This window comes from Suncus etruscus, chromosome 1 (assembly GCF_024139225.1).
Source record: "Suncus etruscus isolate mSunEtr1 chromosome 1, mSunEtr1.pri.cur, whole genome shotgun sequence".
NCBI lineage: Eukaryota > Metazoa > Chordata > Mammalia > Eulipotyphla > Soricidae > Suncus > Suncus etruscus.
In genome coordinates, this window is record NC_064848.1 from 196,544,733 (window position 1) to 196,572,730 (window position 27,998).

Genomic DNA, 27,998 nt, shown 5'->3' on the forward strand with positions numbered 1-27,998 from the left:
GGGTACTCGGTACTCAGCTCACTCCTGGAGGTGCTCAGGGGTCTGCAGTGCAGGGCTCCACATGCAGAGCAGGTGCTCCAGACTGCTGCATTATCCCATGGATGGTGGTTCTCAGAAATTTGGGGTATAAGCAGAAGGTGCCCCCTTGAGGTGGGTTACATAGTAATTCTGTCTTATTTTTGAGGGACTGCCTAACTCTTTCCCACCAGGAATGCACAAGGTTTCTGTTTCTTCCTGGCCTTGGATTTTTTTGGTAAGTGTGGAGTCATCAAGGTGTTTTTTTTTTTTCTTTTTTCTTTTTTTGGTTTTTGGGCCACACCCAGAGGTGCTCAGGGGTTACTCCTGGCTGTCTGCTCAGAAGTAGCTCCTGGCAGGCACGGGGGACCATATGGGACACCGGGATTCGAACCAACCACCTTGGGTCCTGGATCGGCTGCTTGCAAGGCAAACGCTGCCGCTGTGCTATGTCTCCGGGCCCATCAAGGTGTTTTAATGACAGAACTTCAGGAATAGAAATGGTCTTAAAGATTTTTAGCTCTCTCTTTTTGTTAAACATTTATTTATTTGTTTGTTTATTTATTTAAGTTTTTGGGCCCCACCCAGCTATACTCAGGGGTCATTGCTGGCTCTGTGCTAGAAATTCCTCCTGGCAGGTTCGGGGGACCTTGTGGGATGCCGGGAACCAAACCCAGGTCTGTCCCAGGTCGGCCACATGCAAGGCAAACACCTCACTGCTATACCATCACTCCGACCCTGATTTCCAGCTCTCTTAGCAGTAGATAAGGGCTTTTCTGTGACTTAGCAGCTTCTCTGTTTTGACTGGAGAAAGGCATTTGGGGTGCTCAGTCTAAACAGAATCTTCAGCTGCCACTAAACTGTTAATCCTCAGGCCCACGGACTGCAGCTCCAAGAGATCTTTTCCTTTCCTGGTTGAACTTTTCTCATTTTAGTCTTTGTTTTTGGCTGCCAGAGATGTAACCTGGAATGTTAGACATGGGGGACATTTGTTTTGTCACTGAATGACACCACTTTTATTTATTTATTTTAAGTTAATTAATTTATTTTTTGGGTTTTTGGGCCACATCCAGTCGCACTCAGGGGTTATTCCTAGCTCTGCACTTAGAAACCACTTCTAATATATATATATATATTTGGTTTTTGGGCCACACCCGGCATTGCTCAGGGGTTACTCCTGGCTGTCTGCTCAGAAATAGCTCCTGGCAGGCACGGGGGACCATATGGGACACCGGGATTCGAACCAACCACCTTTGGTCCTGGATCGGCTGCTTGCAAGGCAAATGCCACTGTGCTATCTCTCCGGGCGCAGCTCAGGGGACGATATGGGATGCCAAGGATCGAACCTGGGTCAGTTGCATGCTTATGTTCTCCCTGCTTTGCTATTGCTCTGGCCCCTCTTGGCATCATTTTTTTTTTCTTTTGCATGTCATCCTTGTGCAGAGGCCATGCTAATCTTCTCTGTATTGTTCCAATTTTAGTATATGTGCTGCCGAAGTGAGCACTTGGCATCACTTTTTTTTTGGTTTTTCGGGCCATACCCGTTTGATGCTCAGAAATTGCCCCTGGCTTGGGGGGACCATATGGGACGCTGGGGATTGAACTGCGGTCCTCTCTTGGCTAGCGCTTGCATGGCAGACATCTTACCTCTAGCGCCACCTCACCGGCCCTGGCATCACTTTTAATTAAAAAAAAATGTCTAACATTCCAGGTTACATCTCTGGCAACACATCTGTGGCAACACATCTGTGTTCTGGGATCTTACTGGTGGTTCTAAGGGGTGAACATGTGCTGGAGATTAAACCAAGACCTTCTAGGTACAAAGCATTCACTCGGCTGGTCAGTTATCTTTCCAGCTCTGATGATGATATTTAATTAAGTCAGTTTTTTAAAAAATTTTTTTTAGGTTTTGGGGCCACACCTGGTGGCACTCAGGAGTTACTCCTGGCTTTGCACTCATATCATCCTGACAGGCTTGGGGGATCATATGGGATGCCGGGGGTTGAACCTGGGCTGCTAACGCACTGGCTCCCCGAAGTCAGATTTTTGAAGCCTTTATAAATACAGATTTGTTCTTTCTTTTGTTTGTTTGTTATTTTTTTTTTTGTTATTTTTTTTTTTTGTTTTGTTTTTTGTTTTTTTTTTTTGGTCACACCTGGCAGCGCTCAGGGGTTACTCCTGGCTCTAAGCTCAGAAATCACTCCTGGGGGCCGGGCGGTGGCGCTGGAGGTAAGGTGCCTGCCTTGCCTGCGCTAGCCTAGGACAGACCTCGGTTCGATCCCCCGGCGTCCCATATGGTCCCCCAAGAAGCCAGGAGCAACTTCTGAGCGCATAGCCAGGAGTAACCCCTGAGCGTCACAGGGTGTGGCCCAAAAACCGAAAAAAAAAAAAAAAAAAAAAAGAAATCACTCCTGGCAGGCTTGGGGGACCATATGGGATGCTGGGATTCGAACCACCATCCATCTGCATGCAAGGCAAACGCCCTATCTCCATATTATCTGGCCCAGATTTGTTCTTTTTGGGGATGGGGTGGGGTGGGGTGGAGAGACACACAACAAGCTGTGCTCAGGCCTTACTCTTGGCTCTGCATTCAGAAATCACTCCTGTGAAATTCTGTTGACCATATGGCATGTCAGGATTGAACCTATGTTACTTGCTGTGCTATTGCTCCAGCCCTGGCTTTGTTCTGTTCTTAATTACAAAAGGGACAAATATTTAAGTTAAAGAATTTATTTTTAAGGCATGTTGAAGAATTATTTTTTTGGGAGGGGGACACATTTGATGATACTCAGAGGTTAATCCTGCTCTATACTCAGGTATCATTTTTGGTAGTTCTTGGGGGTCAGATCCACTCTGGATCAGTTGTATGCAAGGATGTGCCCTACCTACTTACTCTACTATCTGGCCCCTGGAGGCTCTTATCTTTAAGACCTACCTATGTCAGAGGGTAATGTTTTATTGTTGTTGTTGTTTTTGTTTTTGGGTCACACCTGGTGGTGCTCAGGGGTTACTCCTGGCTCTGCGCTCAGAAATCGCTCCTGGCAGACGTGGGGACCATATAGTCCCTCCCGGGATTCTAACCACCATTCGTTCTGGGTGCAAGGCAAATGCCCTACTGCTGTGCTAGTGCTCTGGCCCCATGGTTAGTTTTTTTTTTTTTTTTCTTCAATAGTGGGTGTCAGGTTTGGGCCACACCTGTTTGTGCTCAGAACTGACTCCTGGCTCTGTGCTTAGGGATCACTCCTGGTAAGTGCTCAGGGAACCTTATGGGATGCTGAGGATCAACCTAGATCTGCTGCAAGCAAGCTAAATGTCTGATATTTCTTTGGCCTTCTTTTTTTTGTGGGGCAGGGTGGAGGCTGATGATTCTCAGGACTTACTCCTGGCTCTGCACTGAAAAATTATTATTATTTTTGGTTTTTGGGTCACACTCGGCAGTGCTCAGGGGTTACTCCTGGCTCCACGCTCAGAAATAGCTCCTGGCAGGCTTGGGGGGACCATATGGCACGCCGGGGTTCGAACCAATGACCTTCTGCATGAAAGGCAAACACCTTACCTCCATTCTATTTCTCTGGCCCCTGAAAAATTATTTTTGGTGGTGGTGCTTCACCATATGTGATGCTGGGTTGGTTACATGCAAGGCAGATGCCCTTTCTACTGTGCTATCGCTCCTGCTTCTAGAAATCAACATTTTAAAATAATTTTATTCTTCAAATCATGCTGTGAACCTATCCTTCCATTTGCTCTCTTAGCACATGTGGATCTGTGCAACCCTTAACACCACTGGGAGAGGTAGAACTAGATCTTTATAGTTTCTCTTTATGGGGGGTGAGGGGACGTAGTATTGCCACAGAAGTACTCAGGGGATTAGGAGTTCTTCCATTGATACTTGTTCTGTTGCTGTTTGTGCCTAATGTTGGGGGCCATCAGAGAGCCACATCAGCAGTGCTTGGGAGACCAAGTGGGGCCAGCGCCCTATCTCAGACCCAGTCCCTCATGTTTTCCCCAGTTTGATCAACCCCGCACCTCCCGACCTTTCTTAGAGAGAGAGAGAGAGAGAGAGAGAGAGAGAGAGAGAGTGTGTGTGTGTGTGTGTGTGTGTGTGTGTGTGTGTGTGTGTTCACAGCTGACAGTGCCAGTGCTCAGAGCTTACTTCTGACTCTGTGCTCAGGGTTTTCTTGTGGCGTAACACAGAGGCATCTAATTGGCATTGACCTGTACTGTCTCTCTGGCCAATGGGTTGCTTTCTTGTTAGGCTTTGAAAATTCTTTGCAACTTCAGACATGATCCCTTGTTTATTTTTGCTTTTGGAGATGGGGATCACTTAATATAATTATAACTTAATAAATATAAATAATACTTCTAGCTGTTGGCTGCGTAGTATCTGGGCAGGTTAGCTGATTTGTTTTGTTTTGTTTTGCTTTTGGGTCACACCCAGTGGTGCTCAGGGCTTACTTTCAGCTCTGTTCTCAGAAATCTCCCCTGGTAGGCTCCGGGGACAATATGGGATGCCAGGAATTTCCGTCCCGTGTTGGCTACCTGCAAGGCAAACATCCTACTGCTGTGCTATCTCGCCAGCCCCTAGGTTTGCTGATTTTTTTGTTTGTTTTTGTTTTTGGACCACACCCAGTGAGCTCAAGGGTTACTCCTGGCTATGCACTTAGAAATCGCTCCTGGCTTGAGGAATCATATGGGACACTAGGGGTATCAAACTTCGGTCCATCCTAGGTTAGCATGTACAAGGCTACAACCCTACTGCTTGTGTCACCGCTCCGGCCTCACTGATTTGGTTTTCCTTTTTTTTTTTTTTTGTTTTTGGGACACACCGGTGGTGCTCAGGGGTTACTCCTGGCTCTGTGCTCAAAGGTCACGCCAGACGTTGATGCTTGGGGGACCATATAGGATGCCGAGGATCAAACCCGGGTGGGTTGCAACAAGGCAAACACTCTGACTCACTGTGCTATCGCTCCGGCACCAGGTTTGCTGATTTTGTAGCCTTCTGTACCTGATGACTTTGCCCATCTCCTGTTGCTGTGATCTGACAGGCAAACACTTCATGCTTGTCTGCATCAGCCATTCCCAACCTGGGTGAATTGCACCCCTAGGGGACAGTTGCTAATGTCTGGACACATTTTCACTTGTTCCAAGTTGTGGACATTGCTATTGGCATGTCATGGTAGAGGCCACAGTTGCTGCTAAACATCTTGCAGTACACCGACTGCTTCCTGTAACAGTCACCCAGCCCCAAATGGCAGACCATTGATTCTGGTCGATGTAATAAGTCGGTAATGATCTTGTGAGGTTATTATGTGTCTAATGGGCAAAGTCACTGTAGTAACACAGTCATTTTAAAAATAACTTGTTTTTGAACCACACCCGCCAGGGCTTACTTCTCTGTGGGCCTGGAGCACTCTTTGTGTGCCAGGGATCCAACCCATGTCAGCCGCATGCAAGGCAAGCTCTGTGCTCACTATCCTATTGCTCCGGCCCCCACCGTACATTTCTTGACAGGCTGAGAATCACAAACGTTGACGGGGTCGAGACCTTTCCTGCCCGTTGCCTCACTCATTGCCCTTGGACTGCGCCTCTCCCTCTGCTGAGCTCCCTAGGGAGGGGCTGGACAGAAATGGGGAGAGGCCCAGGGGGAAGTGTGTACAGTCTGGGAGCAGGTTGGAAAGGTAGCTTGTAGGGAGCGCAGGAGGGGCTGCTAGGACGGCAGTGGCTGCTGGCCAGAAGAAGCTACTGCAAGCTGGCCGGACGGCCACCAGAGGCCCCTGGACTGATCCCAGAAGAGGCCTGTGACTACCCGCGCGGAGGACTCAGGCCTTCTTGGCTCAGGCTTTCTGCTGCCTGCTCTGTGAGTGCTCTGGCTAGTGAGAAGCCTTCCTCAACTCTGTCCCTTGGACCAATCCGGGAGTTGAGGGGATCCCTCTTGGTAGTGCTGGGGACCAAACCCAACTTCCTGATTTCTTAGTGTTGCCCTCTAGCCAATCAACTCCTTCCTCCTTCCTTCCTTCCTTCCTTCCTTCCTTCCTTCCTTCCTTCCTTCCTTCCTTCCTTCCTTCCTTCCTTCCTTCCTTCCTTCCTTCCTTCCTTCCTTCCTTCCTTCCTTCCTTCCTTCCTTCCTTCCTTCCTTCCTTCCTTCCTCCCTCCCTCCCTCCCTCCCTCCCTCCCTCCCTCCCTCCCTCCCTCCCTCCCTCCCTCCCTCCCTCCCTCCTTCCTTCCTTCCTTCCTTCCTTCCTTCCTTCCTTCCTTCCTTCCTTCCTTTTTTTGGTGGTTTTTGGGTCACACCCGGCAGTGCTCAGGGGTTATTCCTGGCTCCATGCTCAGAAATTGCTCCTGGCAGGCACAGGGGACCATATGGGACGCTGGGATTTGAACCGATGACCTTCTGCATGAAAGGCAAACGCCTTACCTCCATGCTATCTCTCCAGCCCCCCCCCCTCCCTCCCTCCCTCCCTCCCTCCCTCCCTCCCTCCCTCCCTCCCTCCCTCCCTCCCTCCCTTCCTTCCTTCCTTCCTTCCTTCCTTCCTTCCTTCCTTCCTTCCTTCCTTCCTTCCTTCCTTCCTCTCCTCCTCCTCCCTTCTTCCCTTCCTCCCTTCTTTCCCTCTGCTGTTTTGAACCACACCTGCTGGTGCTCAGGCTTTTCTTCTGGATCATTCCTGGCGGTGTTTGAGGAACCATACAGGATGCGGGGGATCAAACCCAGGTTAGCCTCATGCAAGACAAGCCCTCTACCTGCTGTACTGGCTCTCTGCACCCCTCTCCCCTCAGTCATTTTTTAATCGTGGCAATACCTGTTTCTAACCAGTCTTCTCAAGACTTTTCTATAAGGCCCTCCTTTAAACACTTTCCATCATGCCCCATTGCCTTCAGAACAAAGCCTTTGTGTATGGTGGCATTTATGGTCTCTCCTAGCTGCTGCTCCTCCTCCTCTTCCTGCTGCTGCTGCTGCTCCTCCTCCTTCTCCTCTTCCTCCACTTTGACTTATCTAGAGTTTGAGTTGCAGACTTTCTCTTCTTGGCAATTTTGCTGGACCTCTTCCTGTGAAAACTCACTGACATTTTTTCCCCTTCATCTCTGCCTTGTGAACTTCTGTTCACCTTTCAAGGCCAACTCATGCCTTTCGGCAGATAGAATAAGTCTTTATTATAATTGTTTGCCTGTACTCTGCCTCTCTGGCTGAAATCTTGAGTTTCTTGAAAGCCAGGAGACATATTTGTACTTAGGCTGGTATACATGGGCTGGCCTCGGGAAATATTTGCTGAATTGAATTGACAGTTTAATCTCATGTTTTAGCCAGGATTTTGTTATTATTTTTACTATTGGTGGGAAAACTTCTAGGCACTATAGATTCCGAATCTCTGTAATCATAGTAACAATCTTTTTTTTTTTTTTTTTTTTTGGTTTTTCGGGCCACACCCGTTAGATGCTCAGGGGTTACTCCTGGCTAAGCGTTCAGAAATTGCCCCTGGCTTGTGGGGACCATATGGGACACCAGGGGAATTGAACCGGGGTCCTTCCTTGGCTAGCGCTTGCAAGGCAGACACCTTACCTCTAATGCCACCAATCATAGTAACAATCTTATAAGACTAAAATGGAGAGGTTTGGCTATGAAACATTTCTTTATTTTATTTTATTTTTTATTTTTATGTTTTTGGGTTTTTGGATCACACTCGGTGGTGCTCAGAGGTTATTTCTGGCTTAGTGCTCCTGAGTGGCCAGAGAGATAGCATGGAGGTAAGAGCATTTGCCTTGCATGCAGAAGGACGCTGTTTCGAATCCCGGCATCCCACATGGTCCCCAGAACCTGCCAGGAGTAACCCTTGAGCGCTGCCAGGTGTGACCCAAAAACAAAACAAAACAAAACAAAACAAAACAAAAAAAAGAAATTGCTCTGACAGGTTTGGAGGACTACTATACAGGTTGGCAGGAATCAAACCCTAGTCCATCCTAGGTTGGCCACATGCAAGGCAAACACCCTACTGCTGTGCTATCTCTTCTGCTCTGTATTTAATTTTATTTTTTTAAAAGCTGTTGTGAATTTTAAAAAAAAATGACATTTCATTTATAAAGTTGATGTACATTTGGTATCAGCTTGAATTATGTTTGACTTTTTTATTTTGCTTGTTCTTAGTAAAAGGTTTCATAAGCTAGAAACGTATAAATTTCATAGCATTTGTAGTTGTTGTTCAACTGTGACCTTGATCAAAAAGCAGTTTGTTGGGGCTGGAGAGATAGCACAGCAGTACGGCGTTTACCTTGCAATGCAGCCTGCATTCTGCAGCATTGCAGAACGGATGGTGGTTCTAATCCCGGAGTCCCAATGGTCCCCCGAGACTGCCAGGAGCGATTTCTGAGTGCAGAGCTAGGAGTCACCCCTGAGCGCCACCGCTGGGTGTGACCCAAAAACAAAACAGAACAAAAAAGCAGTTTAATGGTAATGGAGCCAGCTGAGATAGGAGTGGGGCAAGAATTGGCAATTTATGGACTGAAAAACCCTGTTCTTACTGTTCTTTCTCCTTGTCCTAAGGATTTTTGTCCCTGAGTCATGGAAGACAGAAGAGCCGAGCAGTCATGTGATCAAGCGTGGGAATCTCTGAAGAGGCAGGACTATGAAATGACCCTCAAGCACTGCACAGAGGCCCTCCTCTCCCTTGGCCAGTACTCCATGGCAGGCTGCACAGGGCCGGGCCCACTGGAGGTGGAAAGCATCAAAATCGAGAGTCTTCTCTACAGAATCGCCTCATTTTTGCAACTGGTGAGCAAATCTTTGATAACCCAATGCTTTAAGAAAAAAGCTGGGGGCCACACCAGTCAGTGCTCAGAACTCACTTCTGAGTGCCTCTGGGTGTTCTCCCAACCCTCCCCCCCAATTAAAAGAGACTTATATGGTCAATACAAAGCAGTTTGTGCTCTTACACACCAGTAGATCATGGATATATATGTATACATATTTTTTGTTTTCTTGGGTCACACACAGAGGCACTCAGGGGTTACTCCTGGCTCTGCGCTCAGAAGTCGCTCCTGGCAGGCTTGGTCCCGGGGACCATATGGGATGCTGGGAATCGACCCCAGGTCCATCTTAGGTTGGCTGTGTGCAAGTCAAATGTCCTACTGCTGTCCTATCTCTCTGATCCACAGGAATTATTCTTGGTGGGGCTCGGGGGCTGTTTGGGGTGCCAGGTATCAAATGAAGGTCAACCACATGCAAGGCAAACACCTTCTCCATTATACTATCACTCTGGCTCTGAAAACCTAATGCTTGAGCCATATGAAATGGCCTTTCCAGGGAGTGAGTGCCACCTCTAGGCTGAGTTGAGGGAATTGGCTAAAGACTACCTCATAGCAGGCAGCTCTGGGTTTCCAGTTTGTTTCTTTTCAAACCATATCTGCTCCTGCTTGGGAGACCCTATGGTCTGAACCCAAAGATCTGAACTCGAGGTGCCTACATGCAGGCCATTGAGTTACCCCCAGGTAGCAACTCTGGTTTTAGGCTTTGGGAACTATTGAATAGTTGTATAGTATTTTTGTGGCGAGGGCCAGGGAGAGAGCTGAAAGGCTGGAATATATATGCTTTGCATGTAGGAGCTCTGGTCTCTGGCCCTCCTGCTTCCCTGAACACCCCCAGAAATGGCTTTTGAGCACTGTGGGATGTGGCTCCCTCCTCTCTGCCTCCCCCCCAATATTTATTGAGTGCACATTCTAGACACTCTTCTAGGTAGGTACTTGACATAGATTGGTATAAAAGAGAATGCTTCTGTGGTTTTTATGGTTTCTGGGTCACACCTGGGATCACTCAGTGGTTACTCCTGGCTCTGCACTCAGAAATCACTCCTGTCAGACTCAGGGAAACATATGGCATGCCAGGGATCTAACCCAGGTTGGCTGCATGCAGGGCAAATGCTCGCTCTACCTACTGTGCTTTCATTCTGGCCCCAGAATGCTTCCTTCTTAAGGTACTCACTCTTGCAGGGGAATAGTGAACATAGTCCTCACAGTACACATGTTATCTACATCTCTCTTCTTGAGGTGTAGACTGTACTTCTTCCAGGCTGGGTTGTGTACTGGGGCTCCCTCTGCCTTAGGAGACGCCTGTGTTCTCTCTTGAGTGCCTTCTCTCCCTTTCATTTGTTTGTTTGTTTTTTTTTTTGTTTTTGGGTCATACCCGGCAGCACTCAGGGGGTTACTCCTGGCTCTACACTCAGAAATCGCTCCTGGCAGGCTTGGGGGACCCTATGGAATACCGGGATTTGAACCACTGACCTTCTGTATGCAAGGCAAACGCTTTACCGCCATGCTATCTCTCCAGCCCCATTGGGAAATGAATACAAAGGTTTTTTTTTATGTCTTTTTTTTTTTTTTTGGAGGTGGTCACACCCGGCAGCGCTCAGGGGTTACTTCTGGCTCTATGCTCAGAAATTGCTCCTGGGGCTGGGCAGTGGCGCTAGAGGTAAGGTGTCTGCCTTGCCAGAGCTAGCCTAGGATCCCCCGGTGTCCCATATGGTCCCCCAAGCCAGGAGCGACTTCTGAGCGCATAGCCAGAAGTAACCCCTGAGCGTCACCGGGTGTGGCCCAAAAACCAAAAAAAAAGAAATTGCTCCGACAGGCACTGGGGACCATATGGGATGCCGGGATTTGAACCACCGTCCTTCTGGACGCAAGGCAGACACCTTACCTCCATGCTATCTCTTCAGCCCCTTCTCTCCCTTTCTCATCCTCTCCCTCACTTTCTTCATGTCCTTCAGCATCCTCCATTTTTTTTTTTTTTTTTTTACTTTTAAAAAAATGTTCAGAAAGCAGAAGGGCAATTGAGAATCCAGTTGCCTGGGATGGGCTCATCAAGGTGTGGCTCATTGAACTGGTCAGGGACTGGGCGCTGTTGAAGTGTGCAGGAAGAACAGGCCGACACAGGACCGTTCATGCAAAGCCCCCACATAGAAGTGTGTGTGCATTCTGTGTCCGAGGTGGCCTGAGTGCTTGACGAGCAAAGGGGAGCACTGCTGGTTCTGTGGGGCCCTTCTGGTCACCGGTGAACTGGTGGTTTTCCTCCAGGAGGTGGAGAACCGCCGTAGCTTTGAGCAGAGGAGTGAGTAGCCTGAGCGGATTTTACAGTTCTTTGGCCTGGCTTTGAAAATAGTCTGTGCTGTGTCAAGGCGGCAGTAGATGCAGGGAGTCTCATTTAAGGCTGTTGGCGTCACCGAGGCCAGTGGTGACAGTGGCATAGACCAGAGTGCCTTCTTCGGTGGTTAGAATTGAGAAGTCCTTGGGCTCTCTGGTTAAAACTTGAAGATTATAACCAAGATTTCCCTAGCATGTAGAATGCAGTGACTGTGTGTGGGCTGAGGAAGAGGGGAAGCGGTTCCAAATTACTTCAATCTTGGAGCACTTGGAAAAGGGAGTCAATCGGACCTTGAAAAGGAACAAGGACCAGGGCACAGGGTGTGGAGGGGTGGCATAAAGGAGTGCTGGGAAACTGGCTAATCTGGGGAGTTCGCTTTCATGATTTTGGTTTATTCCTTCAAGAGAATGAGCTGGGGAGCTGGGAGAGAAGGCTCTGGTCATTTGAGAGTCCAGAAGGAGTGAAGCAGGAGCTTGAGTCACCGAGGGGAGGGAGGGGAGTTTCTAATGTTTACTTGGAAGCATACTCTGTGCTCCTCAGAGCCCATGGATTAGTTTTGCTCTGGGAATATGGGGTTGCAACATTAATGATTAAACTTTGAAACAAAGCTGAGCTTCTTTCTGATAAAATCTGTTAAAAGAAGCCCTTGAACTACTTAATTTTGTCTTGTGTCTTTTATTTTGCAGAAAAACTATGGACAAGCAGATGAAGATTGTAGGCATGGTATGTGTCCAATTGGAACTCTTTTCTAATTCAGAAGTTTGAATTCCATTAAGTCATTTTAAGGTTTTGTTATTTTTTTTGGTGATAAATTTATTCCTAAAGTGATTTTGTGATTTTAGTATCAATATCCACCATAATTAATGATTAATAATAATAGTTTTGTGACTTTAATATCAATATCCATAATAATTAATTATATTATTATGGAAACTGTGCCTTAATTTGGATGGTGACTTTTCCTGCTAACTATGACTATTGTTATTTTTTTTTTTTTTTTTTTTTTTTGCTAGTGATGAAATAAATTCCTGTCACTTGGGTGGGAGTCATTAATCAGGCTCTTTCTCTTTAAAAAAAAAAAAAGAATTTTTTGTTTTGATTTTTGGTTTTTGTTTTTTAGGCCACATGTAGCGGCGCTCAGGGGTTATTCCTGGTTCTGGTTCTGCGCTCAGAAACCACTCCTGGGGACCATATGGGATGCCGGAGATAGAACCCAGGTCCGTCCTGGGTCAGCTGGGTGCAAGGCAAACACCCTACCGCTGTGCTATCTCTCCGGCCCCAATTTATCTTATTTTCTGGGGGAGGTATACCTAGCTGCCCAGGGCTTATGCTATCTTTTGTGCTTGGGGTAACTCCTGATGGTGCTCAGGGGACTACAGATGTTGCCAGGCCAGCCCCCAACCCATTGTACTGTTTCTGTAGTCCGGGCAATATCTGGGCTGGGGCTTGGTTCAGTGGTGGAGTTGCCAGGCTTATGTGTGGAATTTATCAGTTTAGTTCTGGGCACCACTGAAAAAACAAAATACAAAGATTTCAAGTCAAGCTGAAAACAAAGGTTGGGGATGTTACTCAGCAGCAGAACACTTGCCTTTTGGAGGCTAACGTTTGATTCCTCACTGTGTAAGTGAGAAAAATTGTGGAGTGGAGTGGAAGGGGGCAGTATTTTCAGTCGATAACAGCCGGATTTTAAGAATTGGAACACACACTGATTAGAATGATAAGCTTGGACCAATGGAAAGAGTGGATGGACCTTTGTGGACATTCCACAAAAATGTTTCCTTCCTTTCCCAAGAAGATTTCCCTTCTCAGAAACCAAGGAGAATTCTCTTTGCAGTTTTTCCCATTTTCTTTTCAAAAGGAAACTGATTAAGAGTTCAAATTTTTGGACTCTTAATAAAGAAATAGAAATTCTTTTCTTTGAGATTGCCAATTCGTTAAACCAAATCTGGAGGGGTGGGAGAAGGGTTCTGGGTGGGAGAAGGGTTCTGGGTGGGAGAAGGGTTCTGCGAGAGAGAGATAATTCTTTGTATATATAGTGATTTCTGTAGTTTCATTTTTATTTTCTCTAGAATTGGAGTGACAGCGATGTCCAATATAACTTAATTTTAATAAATGTGCTGCTTTATGGCTAAAATATTAAAAGTATCAGTTCTTTTTGTTGTGAACCTTATAAAACCATTTGACTGTGTATTTGTGAGCCTAGCTTCATAAAAGATGTGCCATGGGGGATGTTCGGTATTTGAGAGCCTCCTATTACAGTCTTCCTTTAGCTATAACAGGGCATTACAAAATTCCAATATGGGGGCTGAAGCAATAGCACAGCAGGTAAGATGTTTGTCTTGCAAGTGGCAAGGCAGATTTTTGATCCCCAGCATCCCGTACAGTCCCCCAAACTGGTAGGAGTGATTTCTGAGCATAGAGGGGTAATCACTGAGCACTGTTCAATGTGGCCCCAAAACTAACCCCGCACAAATTACAGTGAGGCTGGAACAATAACACAGTGGGTAGGGCATTTGCCTTGCATGAGATCAACCCAGGTTCAATCCCGGGCATCCCATATGATCCCCAAGCTTGCTAGGAGTGATTTCTGAGAGAAGAGCCAGTAGTAACCTTTGAGCACCTCTAGGTATGGCCCAACTGCCCCACTTTTACATACCAGTAGATATGTCGATATATTTAAAAAAAAATTTTTTTTTTTTTGGATTTTGGGCCACACTTAGCAGTGCTTAGGGCTTACTCCTGGCTCTGCACTCAGAGATTGTAGGGGGACCATATGGAGTGCCAGAGAACTGAATCCATATTGGTCATGTGCAATAAGCACCCTACCTGCTACACTATTGCTCTGGCCCCAGTTATAGTTATTTCTTTCTGAATTAGTACACCAGCTACAGTTTCTGCTAATATTGTATCTTTGTGCCATAATTTGTTTTAAAATACCCATCTATGGGGCCGGAGCAATAGTACAGCAGGTAAGAGGGTCCTTGCCTTGTAGGTGGTCAACCTGGGTTCTATTCCCAGCACAAGCTATGCACTGTCAGGAGTGATCCGTAAGTACAAACCAGGAATTAGCCCTGAGCACCTCAGGCTGTGATCCAAAACCAAAAATAAAACAATACAATTCCCATATTGATAGATACTCAGCTACGTATAGTTTTCTTGGTTGTCCGGGCTAAGGAGTTTTAAAATTTTAAAATTTGGGTATCTATAGGAGGGATAGTACAGTTTGTATAGCTTTTTGTTTGTTTGTTTTTCGGCCACACCTGGTGAGGTTCAGGGGTTAATCCTGGCTAAGCGCTCAGAAATCACTCTTGGCTTGGGGGACCATTTGGGATGCTGGGGGATCAAACCACGGTTCGTCCTACGGCTTGCGCCACCGCTCTGGCATTTTGTCAACCCAGGTTTGATCCTTGGCATTATGTAAAGTCTTCTGAGCACCTCCAGGAAATCTCTAAGTGCTACCAGTTGTGGCCCCCACCTTCCCCAAAAATATGTTGGCTAACTGGATTAAAATTATATATTTAAAAATTTATTATTATTATTTTTTTGGGGGGGCCACACCCGACAGCGCGCAGGGTTACTTCTGGCTCTCTGCTCAGAAATTGCTTCTGGCAGGCACAGGGGAACATATGGGATGCCAGGATTCGAAACACCATTGGTCTTGGGTTGGCAAACACCCTACCACTATGCTATCTTTCCAGCCCCCAAAAGTAAAGATATTTTAATTTAATTTTGGGTCATAGCCATTAGTACTTAGGGACTACTGCTGGTTCTATAGTATGAAGCTCTTTCAGTAGTGCTCAGGAGATCACACGATGCTGGGACTGACTCTGGCCAAGCATACCCTTGAGCCCACTGAGCTTTATTTTTCCCTCCCATACAGAGAAATTTTAATTATAAAACCTTACCTACTAAGATTATATTTCATGCTCTCTTGGGGCTGGAGAGATAGCATGGAGGTAAGGTATTTGCCTTGCATGCAGAAGGTCCGTGGTTTGAATCCCGGCATCCCATAGGGTCCCCTGAGCCTGCCAGGAGAGGTTTCTGACCATAGAGCAAGGAGTAACCCCTGAACGCTGCTGGGTGTGACCCAAAAACTAAAAAAAAAAAAAAATTCATGCTCTTTCCTCTCAAGTTCCTTTAAAATGCACATACCCACCACTTCATCCCAGCCCATTTCTTTTTTTTTTTTTTTTTTTTTTTGGTTTTTGGTTTTTGGGCCACACCCTGCGGTGCTCAGGGGTTACTCCTGGCTGTGTGCTCAGAAATAGCTCCTGGCAGGCACGGGACCATATGGGACACTGGGATTCGAAAACCAACCATCTTTGGTCCTGGATTGGCTGCTTGCAAGGCAAACACTGCTGTGCTATCTCTCTGGGCCCCGTCCCAGCCCATTTCTTCGAATCTCACTGACACTCAAACCTGGCAGTGTGCACAGTCTGTTTGTCTGCACCTATGAGAAGTAGCCCCTTTCTTCCATTTTCACTGCCTGGAATTCAAGGAGGTTGAGATGATCTCATTTCAGAGACACACATGAGACTTGTGAAATGTCACAGACGTGCAAGTGCTGTTGGTGAAAAAACATGGTGGGAAACAGTGCATTTTCTGTTATTTGTGCTACTTAGCATTTTAAAGTTAGACGCTGTTTTTGTATTGTCTTACCAGAGTAGAACTGGAACCAGGAAACTCTAGAGTGTGATCATGTTTGTTTGTTTGTTTATTTTGTTTTGGGGCCAACCCCCATGGTGCTCAGGGATTACTCCTGGTTTTGCACTCAGGAATTACTCCCAGAAGTGCTCACGGGACCTTATAGGATGATAGAATGCTGAGGATTGAACCCGGGTCTGTCACATGCAAGACAAAAACTACCTGCTGTACTTTCACTCTAGCTTCCTGTGGGTGTTGATGGTAACAGGAATCTGTACACATAACCAAAGCTTCTAGGTTGCATGCATAAATCATAGTTTTCTTTGATTAAAATGTTTTTGAGTAGGACCGGAGAGATAGCACAGCGGCGTTTGACTTGCAAACAGCTGATCCAGGACCAAAGGTGGTTGGTTCGAATCCTGGTGTCCCATATGGTACCCCGTGCCTGCCAGGAGCTATTTCTGAGCAGACAGCCAGGAGTAACCCCTGAGCACTGCCGGGTGTGGCTCAAAAACAAAACAAAAAAAAAATGTTTTTGAGTAGGGGCCAGAGAGATGGCATGGAGATAAGGCATTCGCCTTTCATGCAGAAGGTTGGTGGTTCGAATCCCGGCATTCCATATGGTCCCCCGAGCCTGCCAGGAGCGATTTCTGAGCATAGAGCCAGAAGTAACCCCTGAGCACTGCTGGGTGTGACTCAAAAACCAAAAAAAAAGAAAAAGAAAAAGTTTTTGAGTAAATTTTAGGCCACGCCCAGCAGTGCTCAGGACTTATTCCATGCTTTGCACCCATGCATCACTCTTGGTGGAGTTTAGGGGACCATATTGGGTGCTAAGGATTGAACTTGGAAGGCAAGCTCTTTAATTACTGTATAAATAGGGCTCTCACCACACATAAATTTTTTTTTTTTTTTTTTTTTTTTGTGGTTTTTGGGTCACACCCGGCAGTGCTCATGGATTATTCCTGGCTCCAGGCCCAGAAATTGCTCCTGGCAGGCACGGGGGACCATATGGGACGCCAGGATTTGAACCAATGATCTGCATGAAAGGCAAATGCCTTACCTCCATGCTATCTCTCCGGCCCTGACATATAGTTTTTTTATTTTTAAAACCAATTATGGCACATGTGCATTGCCAGCCCATGCACACACATGGTGCCTGCCTATATACACATTTTGCCCACATCTCCCCCCTTGAGTTGTGCACTTTCATAATTTCATACTTTTTTGTTTTGTTTTGTTTTGTATTTTTGGGCCACATCCGGCAGTGCTCAGGGGTTACTCCTGGCTGTCTGCTCAGAAATAGCTCCTGGCAGGCACGGGGGACCCTATGGGACACCGGGATTTGAATCAACTACCTTTGGTCCTGAGTCGGCTGCTTGCAAGGCAAATGCCGCTATGCTATCTCTCCGCATAATTTCATACTTTTAAATGCTGGCATGTGTGAATTTTTTTGTTTGTTTGTTTGGTAGCTACATTCATCACTGCTCAGGGGTTACTTCTGGTAGGCTCGGGGGATCATACAGGAAGCTAGGGCTCAAACTCAGGTCGATTGCATGCAAGGCAAACGCCGTATCTGCTGTGCTATTGCTCCAGATTCTTGCATTTGTTTTAGGGCACTCAGACCTTTGGAGAAGTCTACAGTCTTTTGAGAGTGTGTCACTCTTCCTTTTTTCCTCTTCCTCCCCTCCTCAGAATTTGTAAATAAAACCCATTTTCAAAAAAAAAAAAAAATCTGTGCTACCACTGTAATTTGGGGAAAACAGTCGAACGAGTTTCCTAGATAAAGTTCTCACAGATGGGGTCATGCTTGTATTAATGGGTCATGAAGCAGGATACAGTTTGGTACTATGTTTAAACAAACCTTTGGCCCACTGAATTCATTTCTGGGATGCTGTCCCAAGTAAATAACCCAAGTAAAAGAAGGAAAAAATTGTAGGCTATTTTAGTGCTATTTTAGTGCTTCAGGTACAGGTGAAAACAAGTAAAGCTGCTGTGCTGGTAAAGGCAGAGACTATTATTCTTGTCACTAGGTATGTTCTAAATTCAGGAGCATGTGTCGAACTTCTTTATTTGAAATAGATATCTGCAAAGATTAGCCAAATCCGTTAGCACTTTGGAGTGTTTTATGTGTGATATGTAATTTTTGTCTTTTCAACTTCTGGTAATGGTATTTTTTTTTTTTTTTTTTGGTGGGTGGGAGGTTTCGGCCACACCTGGTGACTCCCAAAGGTTACTTCTGGCTATGCATTCAGAGATCACTCTTGGCTTGCAGCCCACCTTTTTTTTTTGGTGGGGGGTGCAATACCCAACAGCACTCAGGATTTACTCCTGGCTTTGCACTCAGGGATTGAGCCCAGGTTGGTCCTGGGTTGGCCGCAAGCAAGACAAATGCCCTACCCGCTGTGCTATCACTCCAGCTCCTCTGAAAGACTTAAAAAGAATTAGAGATACCATGTTATTACATGTACATCTCTGAAAAGTAATACCATATGTACTTAACTACAGTATTATTAATGTATTAAAATTGATAGTAATTCCTAAACATTATCCAAAACCTTGTTTATAATCAGATTTTTCTAGTTCTCAAGGTGTTTTTTATGTTGGTTCATTATTCAAACCAGGAACTAATCAAGGTTATAAAATTTTAAAGTTGGAATTCTGGTGTCAGTAAGAGCCAGACTTTTGAGTGAGGACTCAAGGGTATCTTAAAAATAAACTACATGTTTGGGGGTTAAGGGGCAGGAAAGATAGAACAGCATGAAGGGCACTTGTCTTGCATGTAATTAATTCCTAGTTAGACCTTTGACACCCCTTTTGGTCCTCTGAGCCTCTCCAGGAGTGACCCCTAAGCATAGAAACAGGAGTAAGCCCTGAACACTGCTGATTGTAGCCTCAAAACCAAACCAAACCAAAGAAAACAGAAAAATGAAAATTACATGGAACCAGAGAAATAGTACAGTGGGTGAGGAACTTGCCTTGCATGTGACCTACATGGGTTTGATTCCTGGCTTTGCATATGGTGGCCCAGGTACTACCAGGAGTGATTCCTAAGCACAGAGCACAATTGGATATGGCCAAAACAATCAAACCAAAACTCTAAAATCCCTACATCGACCTTTAGCTTGATGGATTTGGTTTTAGGTTTGGTGGTATGTTTACAGTGAAGCTGAATAGTAGCCCGCTGGAGAAGTGTGAGGGGTCAGATCTCTTTCCATTGCCTGAGCATAAGTTGCATTGGATCTATCAGAAAAACTTGCATAAAATTGTGGTTGATTTTCTGCCTTTGCAATAACCATATGGGAAACTTACACATTTTCCCATATATTTGCTGGACCCAACTATACTTGGGTGATGGGGTGGGATCATGCCTGGGATTGAATATAGGGCTCTCACATAAAGAGCCTGTACTCCATGGCCCTTGGGTTATCTTCTAATGGAATCTTTTAAAAAATTGAATCACCATGAAATTCGAGTTAAAAGTTGTTGATGGTTGAGTTTTAATCATACAGTGTTCCAGCACTCACTCCTTTACCAGTGCATTTTTCTTGCCAACAGTGTCTTTAGTTCCCCAACCTGGCTTGATCCCTGGTATACCATATGTTTCCCAGATCTCTGCCGGGAGCAGTTCCTGAGTACAGAGCCAGGAGTAACCCCTGAGCATCACTAAATGTGGTCCCCAAACAAAACAAAACAAAACAACAACAAAAGTAAAGAAAAATGTCCTGGGGCTGGAGCCATAGCGCAGTGGTAGGACATTTGCCTTGCACACGGCTGACCCAGCACATACCCCAGTTCGATCCCCTAGCGTTCCATATGGTCCCCCAAGCCAGGAGTGATTTCTGAGTGCATAGCCAGGAGTAACCCCTGAGCGTCACCAGGTGTGGCCCAAAAACAAAAAACAAAAAAAAAAAGAAAAAAAGAAAAAAGGTCCCAGGTGTGGAACCCAAACCAAAATAAAAAAATAAAATGTCCTGGGTATTCTTATAGGAACTGCATGGGATCTATACAGTATATTGGGAGTATTGCCAATTTAATGATGTTAATCCTCCAATCCATGAGCAGGGGATATCTTTCCATTTCCATTTGTAGTTTTCTTTGTATAGTTCTTTCACCTCTTTAGTTAAATTGATGCGGAGGTACTTTATTTTCTGAAGCACAGTTGTGACTGGGATTTTTAAAAAAATATCTTTTTTTTTCTTTCATTATTTGTATATAGGAGAGCCATGGACTTTTGCATATTACTACACAAATCTGTTGTTTCTCGGAGATTTTTTAGAGTCTTTCCCAGAGTCTTTTAAAATAGTACCATAGTGCTTGACTTCTTCCTTTCCTATGTGAGTGCCCTTAATATCTTTTTCTTATCTAATTGCTATGGCAGGTAATTTTTATTTTGAATAGAAGTGATGAAAGTAGGCAACTTCGTCTTGTGCCTAATCTTAGAGGAGAAGACTTAGTTTTTCTTCATTGAGTAAAATGTTTGCTTGGGCTTGTGGTAAATGAGTTTGACTATATTGAGGAAAGTTCTTTCATTTTGCATTTTGGTTGTTCAGTTTTTATCATGAATGAGTGTTGGATTTTGTCAAATGCTTTCTCTGCATTCATTGATAAGATCAGATGGCTTTAATTTTTATTAATAGGATGTATTATGTTGATTGACTTGCATATATTAGACTATTCTTGCATCCCTGGGATGAGTTGAATTAAGGATTTGTGTGTGTGTGTGTGTGTGTGTGTGTGTGTGTGTGTGTGTGTGTGTGTGTGTAACAAATAGGCTTTCCTTGGCATTGCTCTGGTGTTCTCCTCCCAATTCTGTGCTTGGGGAGCTATGTGGCCCTCCAGCCCTCTGAAACATTTCTCCAGCCTCTAACAGAAATTTTTTTTTTTTTTTTTTGGTTGGTTTTTGGGTCACACCTGGCAGTGCTCAGGAGCTACTCCCGACTCTATGCTCAGAAATCACTCCTGGCAGGCTCAGGGGACCATATAGGATGCCGGGATTTGATCCACCATCGTTCTGCATGCAAGGCAAATGCTATACCTCCACTCTATCTCTCCGGCCCCTATCTTTTTTTTGGGGGGGGGGGGTTGTTTTTTGGTCACATCTGGTGATACTTTGGTTACTCCTGACTCTGCTTAGGAATTAACCTGGCTAACCTGGCTGTGATTGGGGAACCATTTAAGGTACTGGTGATCAAACCTGGATTGACTGTGTGCAAGACAAGCTTGAAGTTCACTTCTAATAGGAATCGTTAAAGAATTTTTGTTTTGGATCTGGAAGATGGTATAATGGATTATGTTGCTTGCCTTGCATGCAACCAACTTGGATTCAATCTCTGGTACCTGATATGGTTCCCTGAACCCTACCATGAGTGATCCCTGAGTACAGAGCTAGGCTATTAAACACCTGTCCCAGGTGTGGAACCCAAACCAAAATAAAGAAATAAAAGTCTTATATTTAAGTTGATGGGAATAAACACTAAATCTGGGGACAGAGCATAAAATTGTGGAAAGTAGTTGAGAATTATTTCTGAATATACAAACTACATGAGTAGTGGATATTTAAGCAACAGCCTTGAATGTATTTTTATTTTATTTTATTATTATTTCGTTTGGTCACACCCAAGGTTATTTCTGGCTCTGAGCTCAGAAATCGCTCCTGGTAGGCTCCGGGGACCATATGAGATGTGATTCGAACCAGGGCCCATACTATGTTGGCTGCGTGCAAGGCAAACACTTTGCTGCTGTGCTATCGCTCTGGCCCCATGCCAGGAGTAATTTCTGAGCAGAGTCAGGATTAACCCTTGAGTATTGCTGGGTTGTAGCATTAAATAATTAATGATGGGGCTGGATGGAGGTGGATGCCATCCCAGGCCACGTGGCTCTGAAACCCCCATCCAGCCGGCGGGTCCCAGGCCCAGATGATCCCAGGCCCAGGTGATCGGCGTAATCAGACTCATCCAGGCAGGCATCAGGAAGCATCAACTTTATTCATGCCCTATTCACCACATGTGTGTGGCCTATCTCATAACCTTTCAAGCATTCAGCCATTCAAGGCTACCCTGCATCTTAATTCCTTTCAGCCATCTTCCCTTTGGGCTCCATGCTGGTCAAAGACCAGAACGCAGAGACCCAAAAGCCAGAGCGCCAGCAGAGCAGAAAGCGCAGAGAGCCTAATCTTCTGGGTCAAAGGCTTTACATAACCTTCCAAGACCACTCCCCGGAATGGGAGGGGTCTTGCAGGTAATGTTACACCTAACATCTGGTTCCCAAGACCCCACCCAGAAATGGGTGGGTCTTAGGTAGCTACACCTAAATCCAGGGTCTCAGATAGATACACCAACACTGGGTGTAGCCCTCCCCTGCAAAAAAAAAATCCAAAAAAGAAATCAAAGTGTTGGTGGTGGGCCAGAGAGATAGCACAGTGGCGTTTGCCTTGCAAGCAGCCGATCCAGGACCAAAGGTGGTTGGTTCGAATCCCGGTGTCCCATATGGTTCCCCATGCCTGCTAGGAGCTATTTCTGAGCAGACAGCCAGGAGTAACCCCTGAGCACCGCCGGGTGTGGCCCAAAAACCAAAAAAAAAAAAAAAAAAGTGTTGGTGGTAGAGGACTTTCAAGATAAAAGAAAAATTGAACTTTTATAGAAAAGAAGTCACATCCAGTTATTGCTGGTAGTTTAATTTGTTATAGCTGCATAACAAATGCACCTTGGACTTTGGGATTATTATTATTTTTTTGTGGAAGTTGAAGGCATTGTAGGCTGCCAGTTCTCTGTAATGCTCCTCTGCACACAGGCGGCTTTCACAAATGTCCTTTTAGCTAGGTCTTTAAATCTCAGGTTTGCTCTAGTAACCAGATGAAATGAAAACTCTTATCTGATGTTCTGGGGAACTAGGTTTCAAGTTTGCTTTTTGGGCTTTTTTTTTCTTTTTTTTTAATTTTTGACCACAACACCTTCCGATGCTCAATGGTTAGTCCTGGTTCTGTGCTCAGAAATTACTCCTAGCAGGTTTCAGGGGACCATAAGGAGTCCTGGGTATTGGACCCAGGCCAGATACATACAAAGTAAATGTACCTGCTGTACTATTGCTCTAGCCCCCAGGTTTGCTTTCATTTTATTGTATGGTCAGTTTGGGGTTTGGGTTTTGGATTTATCAACCATGCCTTGTACTTAATTCTTACTCTTGCCTCTGTGGTCAGGAATCACTCCTGGTGGGTTCTGGTGACCATATGGATGCTGGTGTTTAAACCCATGTAAACTGTGTGCAAGAAAACCTACCATATTATCTGCCCCCAATTCCCTAAGTTTGTTTAAAAGCTCCCTGTCCACCCAGGCTATCCGTAAAAGTAGTCACTGATACTTTAATCAAAGTATCAAGGACTGATTATTTTTGTTTTGAAAAAATATATATTTTTTGTTTTTGGGTCATACCCGGCAGTGCTCAGGGGTTACTCCTGGCTCTATGCTCAGAAATTGCCCCTGGCAGGCACAGAGGACCATATGGGATGCCGGGATTTGAACCAATGACCTTCTGCATGAAAGGCAAACACCTTACCTCCATGCTATCTCTCCGGCCCCTGAAAATATTTTTTTTATCATTTATTTAATTTTTGGTTTTGGGGCAATACTTTGGCATTGCTTAAGAGCTATTCTTGGGTTTTGGGAGTGACCCCTGGCCAGTGCTTAGAGGACCATTTGTGGTGCTGGGGATTTGAATCTCAGGCTGTAGGGACTAGAGCTTTTACCCCTTTACCTGTGTTGTCTCTGGCTTGTCTGACTTTGTTTCTGAGAAATATCTGACAAAGCTTGTGTTCTGGGAGTGCTCTTGGCAGTGCTCAGAGCATCATGTGGTGCAGGGGTTCAAAAAGGGCCTCCTCTGTGTTTTGCATGCACCGTCCTTTGAGCTCTACGTTCTAATAGTTAATCTGAATTAAGTATAGGAAGGAATAAGGTATAGTAGAAAGAATGTTATTTTTGTTTAGAGGTCTGTTTCTGTGACTTCCTGGTTCTGTGCTCAAGATTCACTTTTGGTGATACTTGGGGACAGAATCTGGGGCTACTGCATGCATTACAGCCTATTGAGCCCTCTCTACAGACCAGAAATGATTAAAGTTGATTATACTGTGTTTTTGTGGCACACCTGTCATTCTAAAGGCTTTCTTTTGGCTTGGTGCTCAGATTAACTTTCACAGTGCTTAGGGAATCATATGTGGTGCTAGGAAGCAAACTAGGATTTGTCATGTACAAAATAAGTGTCTTATTGCCTGTGGTATCTCTTTGGCCCCCCAGTAATGATTTATTTGTTTAACTTATTTTTGGTTTTGGGGCCACATCCAGAAGTGGTGGAGCTCAGTGAATCCTGTGGGGGGAATCAAACCCAAGTTAGCTGTGTGCAAAGCAAGTACCCTACCTGCTGTATTATTGCTTCAGCCCCAGGAATTTTTTTTAATATAAAAATACTGTACTAGGCTGGAGATACAGTATTGTAGTAGAGTGCTTGCCTTGCACATGGCTAACCCAGGTGGTTTCATCCCTAAAGCTCCATATGGTTCCCCCTATCACTGCTGGATGTGGCCCAAACTTCCTTTTCCCAAAATAAGACTATATTTGTTTAGGATTGTGCTCAGTGCTAGCATAATGTTTTATTTGATTCTTCCCATCCCCATCCATATATATAATATATATACACACAAAAAAAATGTATGTGTGAGTGTATGTGTGTATACAAACATACTGAGATGGGGTCTAGGGAAAACTAAGATTGAATTAAGTAATGCTAGGGTATTTAATTTTCCCAAGGCACAGCAGCGTTTGCCTTGCAAGCAGCTGATCCAGGACCAAAGGCGGATGGTTCGAATCCCGGTGTCCCATATGGTCCCCCGTGCCTGCCAGGAGCTATTTCTGAGCAGATAGCCAGGAATGACCCCTGAGCAACACTGGGTGTGGCCCAAAAACCAAAAAATAAAATAAAATAACATTAAAAAAAAAGGTAACATTTTATCTGCCAAAGACCTTGGTGGGAAGGGCATTAAATACTACAAAAGCTAGGTCCCACATGTCCAAAATGTTTATTCATCACTGCTTGGAAGAGGAGAAAGCAACGAGAAGTGAAGTGGTTGAGTCAGAGAAGAATGGTTAAAAAAAAAAAAAGCCCAGTTTGACCTAACAGACTTGGTGAAAGATTTTCTGGTTTATGTTACACACACTGATACCACCAATGGACTTTGCACAAGCTCCTTCCCGCCATGCTATAGCTCCAGCCCAGTAGAGGCTGTTTTTTTTTTTTTTTTTTTAATTGCTGCAGAGTAATGAATACTTCTTCATTCTGATATTATTATTATGCCGGTTTTTGATTCTAAGTCTCATAGTTAAGACATGTTTTAAGTATTGGAAAATATAGCCCGAGCCGCGGCCATAGCCCCTCCTGGGGTCTGCCATTGAGCGGTGGTTTTGAGTCCCTCCTTGGAGTGACCATAGAGCGGCGGTGTAGAGCGGCAGAGTTGAGTCCCTCCTGGGGGCCGCCATTGAGCCGTGGTTTCGAGTCCTTCCTTGGGGTGACCATAGAGTGGAGATGTAGAGTGGCAGTGTTGAGTCATTCTTGGGGCAGCCATATGGGTTCTTGGTCGAATCTCACAGATAAATGAGTGGGAAGGAAAATGATCAGCCCGGGATTGCAACTATTTTACAGCCGTTCACGGTTCGTGTATCTTTTTAACGTCATTTCTTTTGGAAAGTTTGATTATTGTAGCCGAGAAACGTTTAATATTAGGACCTGCTTGGTTTTCTTTTAACACCCCCCTTTTTAATTTAATTTAATTTTTTTTTTGGGTCACCCCCGGCAGCGCTCAAGGGTTATTACTGGCTCTACACTCAAAAATCGCTCCTGGCAGGCTCAGGGGACCATATGGGATGCCGGGATTCCAACCACCAACCTTCTGCACGCAAGGCAAACACCTTACCTCCATGCTATCTCTCCGGCCCCCTCCCATTTTTTTTATTTAAAAAAAAAAAAAAAAGGAAACTAAAGATAATAAGGGGCCAGATTGGCAGCACTGCAATTTAATTTTGTCATATAATACAGACGCAGAAGAACTTTGATCTATTATTACTTCTCATTTTTTCCCCCATAGTTCATAGGCGAACCTGTAAGATAGAAACTGAATTGTACTTTAAGGTGAGAATTGGGGACAAGCATATTAATATTGCTGCATATCTCAAAGAGTAAAAGGACATCATAATTTTGACCTATACCTATATATTCAAATATCAGTGTACTTGGAAGAATCTTTGCAAAATAATGCTTAGCCTATACTCTCTACAAAGCCAAAATTTGATGGGAAGGTATTTAAAATATGTAATACATGATGTATTTGTAAAATATGTCATGTTCTTGAAACATGACAGTCATTTGACATTTATACTTAGATTTTTTTTTCTTTTTTCTTTTGGTTATCCTGAGACACTTTCAGTTCTGACAACTAGTGTCTTTAGTATTTTAATTTTTGAAAAGGGGCTTAGAGATCTCCTAAGATAATTTCTACATTTTCTCTTCACTTAAGTTTCCTTGTCCTTTCCTTTTCCATTGTGATTATTTTCTCAATTTTCCATTCTCAACATATTGCACTGAGTTTTGGAAGGAGAAGATAACATTTATTTTACATCTGTAAGGATACTGGTAAGATTTTTCTATTACTAACACTGTCTTTTTATTTTTATCTTTTGGTTTTTGGGTCACACCTGGCAATGCTCAGGGGTTACTCCTGGCTCTATGCTCAGAAACCACTCCTGGCAGGCTTGGGGATCATATGGAATGCTGGGATTTGAACCGGGAAACGTTCTCCATTGGCTGTGTGCAAAGCAAATGCCCTACCACTGTTCTATTGCTCTGGCCCCATCTTTTTTTGGGGGTGGGTGGGCGGAGCAATAGCACAGTGATCGGGTGTTTGCCTTGCACGTGGACAACCCAGGAGATGGTGGTTTGATTTCCGGCATCCCATATCGTCCTCCAATTCTGCCTGAGCACAGAGTCAGGAGTAACTCCTGAGGCCACTGGGTGTGACCCAAAAACCAAAAAAACAAACAAAAAGCAGAAAACCCAAAACAGTTTTTAAGTTAGATTTGGGGCTACAGTGGGCCATATGTAGGGTTACTCCTTGCTCTGTGCTCAGGGATCATCCTGGGAGGGCTCAGGGGACTCTGCAGTGTCATATGCAATATGCACTGCAAGTGCCTTATCCCTGTGCTATCTTACCAGAATTTTTTTTTGAATGGGGCCATACCCCATGCTGTTCAATGTAGAGCCACTCCATTGCTGGCTCTATACTCTGGAACCACACCTGGTGGTGGTTGGGGGACTATATGGGATGCCTGGGGTTGAGCCCATTTTGACTGCATGCAGGGTGATCTCTGTAAAATTTCTGTATTATATCTCCAGCTCTCTTTTTTTTTTTTTTTTGAAGACACCACTTTTATCCTTGGGCTCCAGGGACTGAACACATGTATCTTCAGTCAGCAAGGATGTGACAGTCTCAGAAAAATATGGAACACTCACAAATTTGTAGTCATCCTTGCTATTTTCTCTGTATATGTTCTGCCAGAAGTGAGCTTCCCCCCTCCCCCTCTCTCCCCCTCTCCCCCCCCTCTCTTCCCCTTCTCCCCTCTTTTTTTGGGTCACACCCGGCGGTGCTCAGGGGTTACTCCTGGCTGTCTGCTCAGAAATAGCTCCTGGCAGGCACAGGGGACCATATGGGACACTGGGATTCGAACCAACCACCTTTGGTCCTGGATCGGCTGCTTGCAAGGCAAATGCCGCTGTGCTATCTCTCTGGGCCCTTGGTGCTCGCTTTCTCTCTCTGTCTCTCTGTCTCTGTCTCTGTCTCTGTCTCTCTCTGTCTCTCTGTCTCTCTGTCTCTCTGTCTCTGTCTCTCTGTCTCTGTCTCTGTCTCTCTCTCTCTCTCTCTCTCTCTAATTTAAAGAACTTTATTACATATATGATTGTGTTTGGGTTTCAGTCAGTAAAGAACACCACCCATCACCAGTACAACATTCCCATCACCAATGTCCCAAATCTCCCTCCTCCCCACCCAACCCCCGCCTGTACTCTAGGCTCTCTCTTTTTTTTTTTTTTGGTTTTTGGGCCACACCCTGTGACGCTCAGGGGTTACTCCTGGCTATGCGCTCAGAAGTTGCTCCTGGCTTCTTGGGGGACCATATGGGACGCC

At 45.1% G+C, this 27,998-nt stretch overlaps 1 protein-coding gene and 1 pseudogene across 1 annotated transcript in view; one reads left to right on the forward strand and one right to left on the reverse strand.

Moving 5' to 3' along the window:
- Positions 1 to 27,998, forward strand: part of HELZ (helicase with zinc finger) — a 177,917-nt gene that overhangs the window by 11,365 nt on the left and 138,554 nt on the right. The window contains 2 exon segments of the mRNA XM_049778833.1: positions 8,549 to 8,776; positions 11,824 to 11,860. Coding sequence (XP_049634790.1) covers positions 8,567 to 8,776; positions 11,824 to 11,860 — 247 coding nt within the window. The 5' untranslated portion in view covers positions 8,549 to 8,566.
- On the reverse strand, positions 1,421 to 1,520 carry LOC126027698 (uncharacterized; annotated as a pseudogene).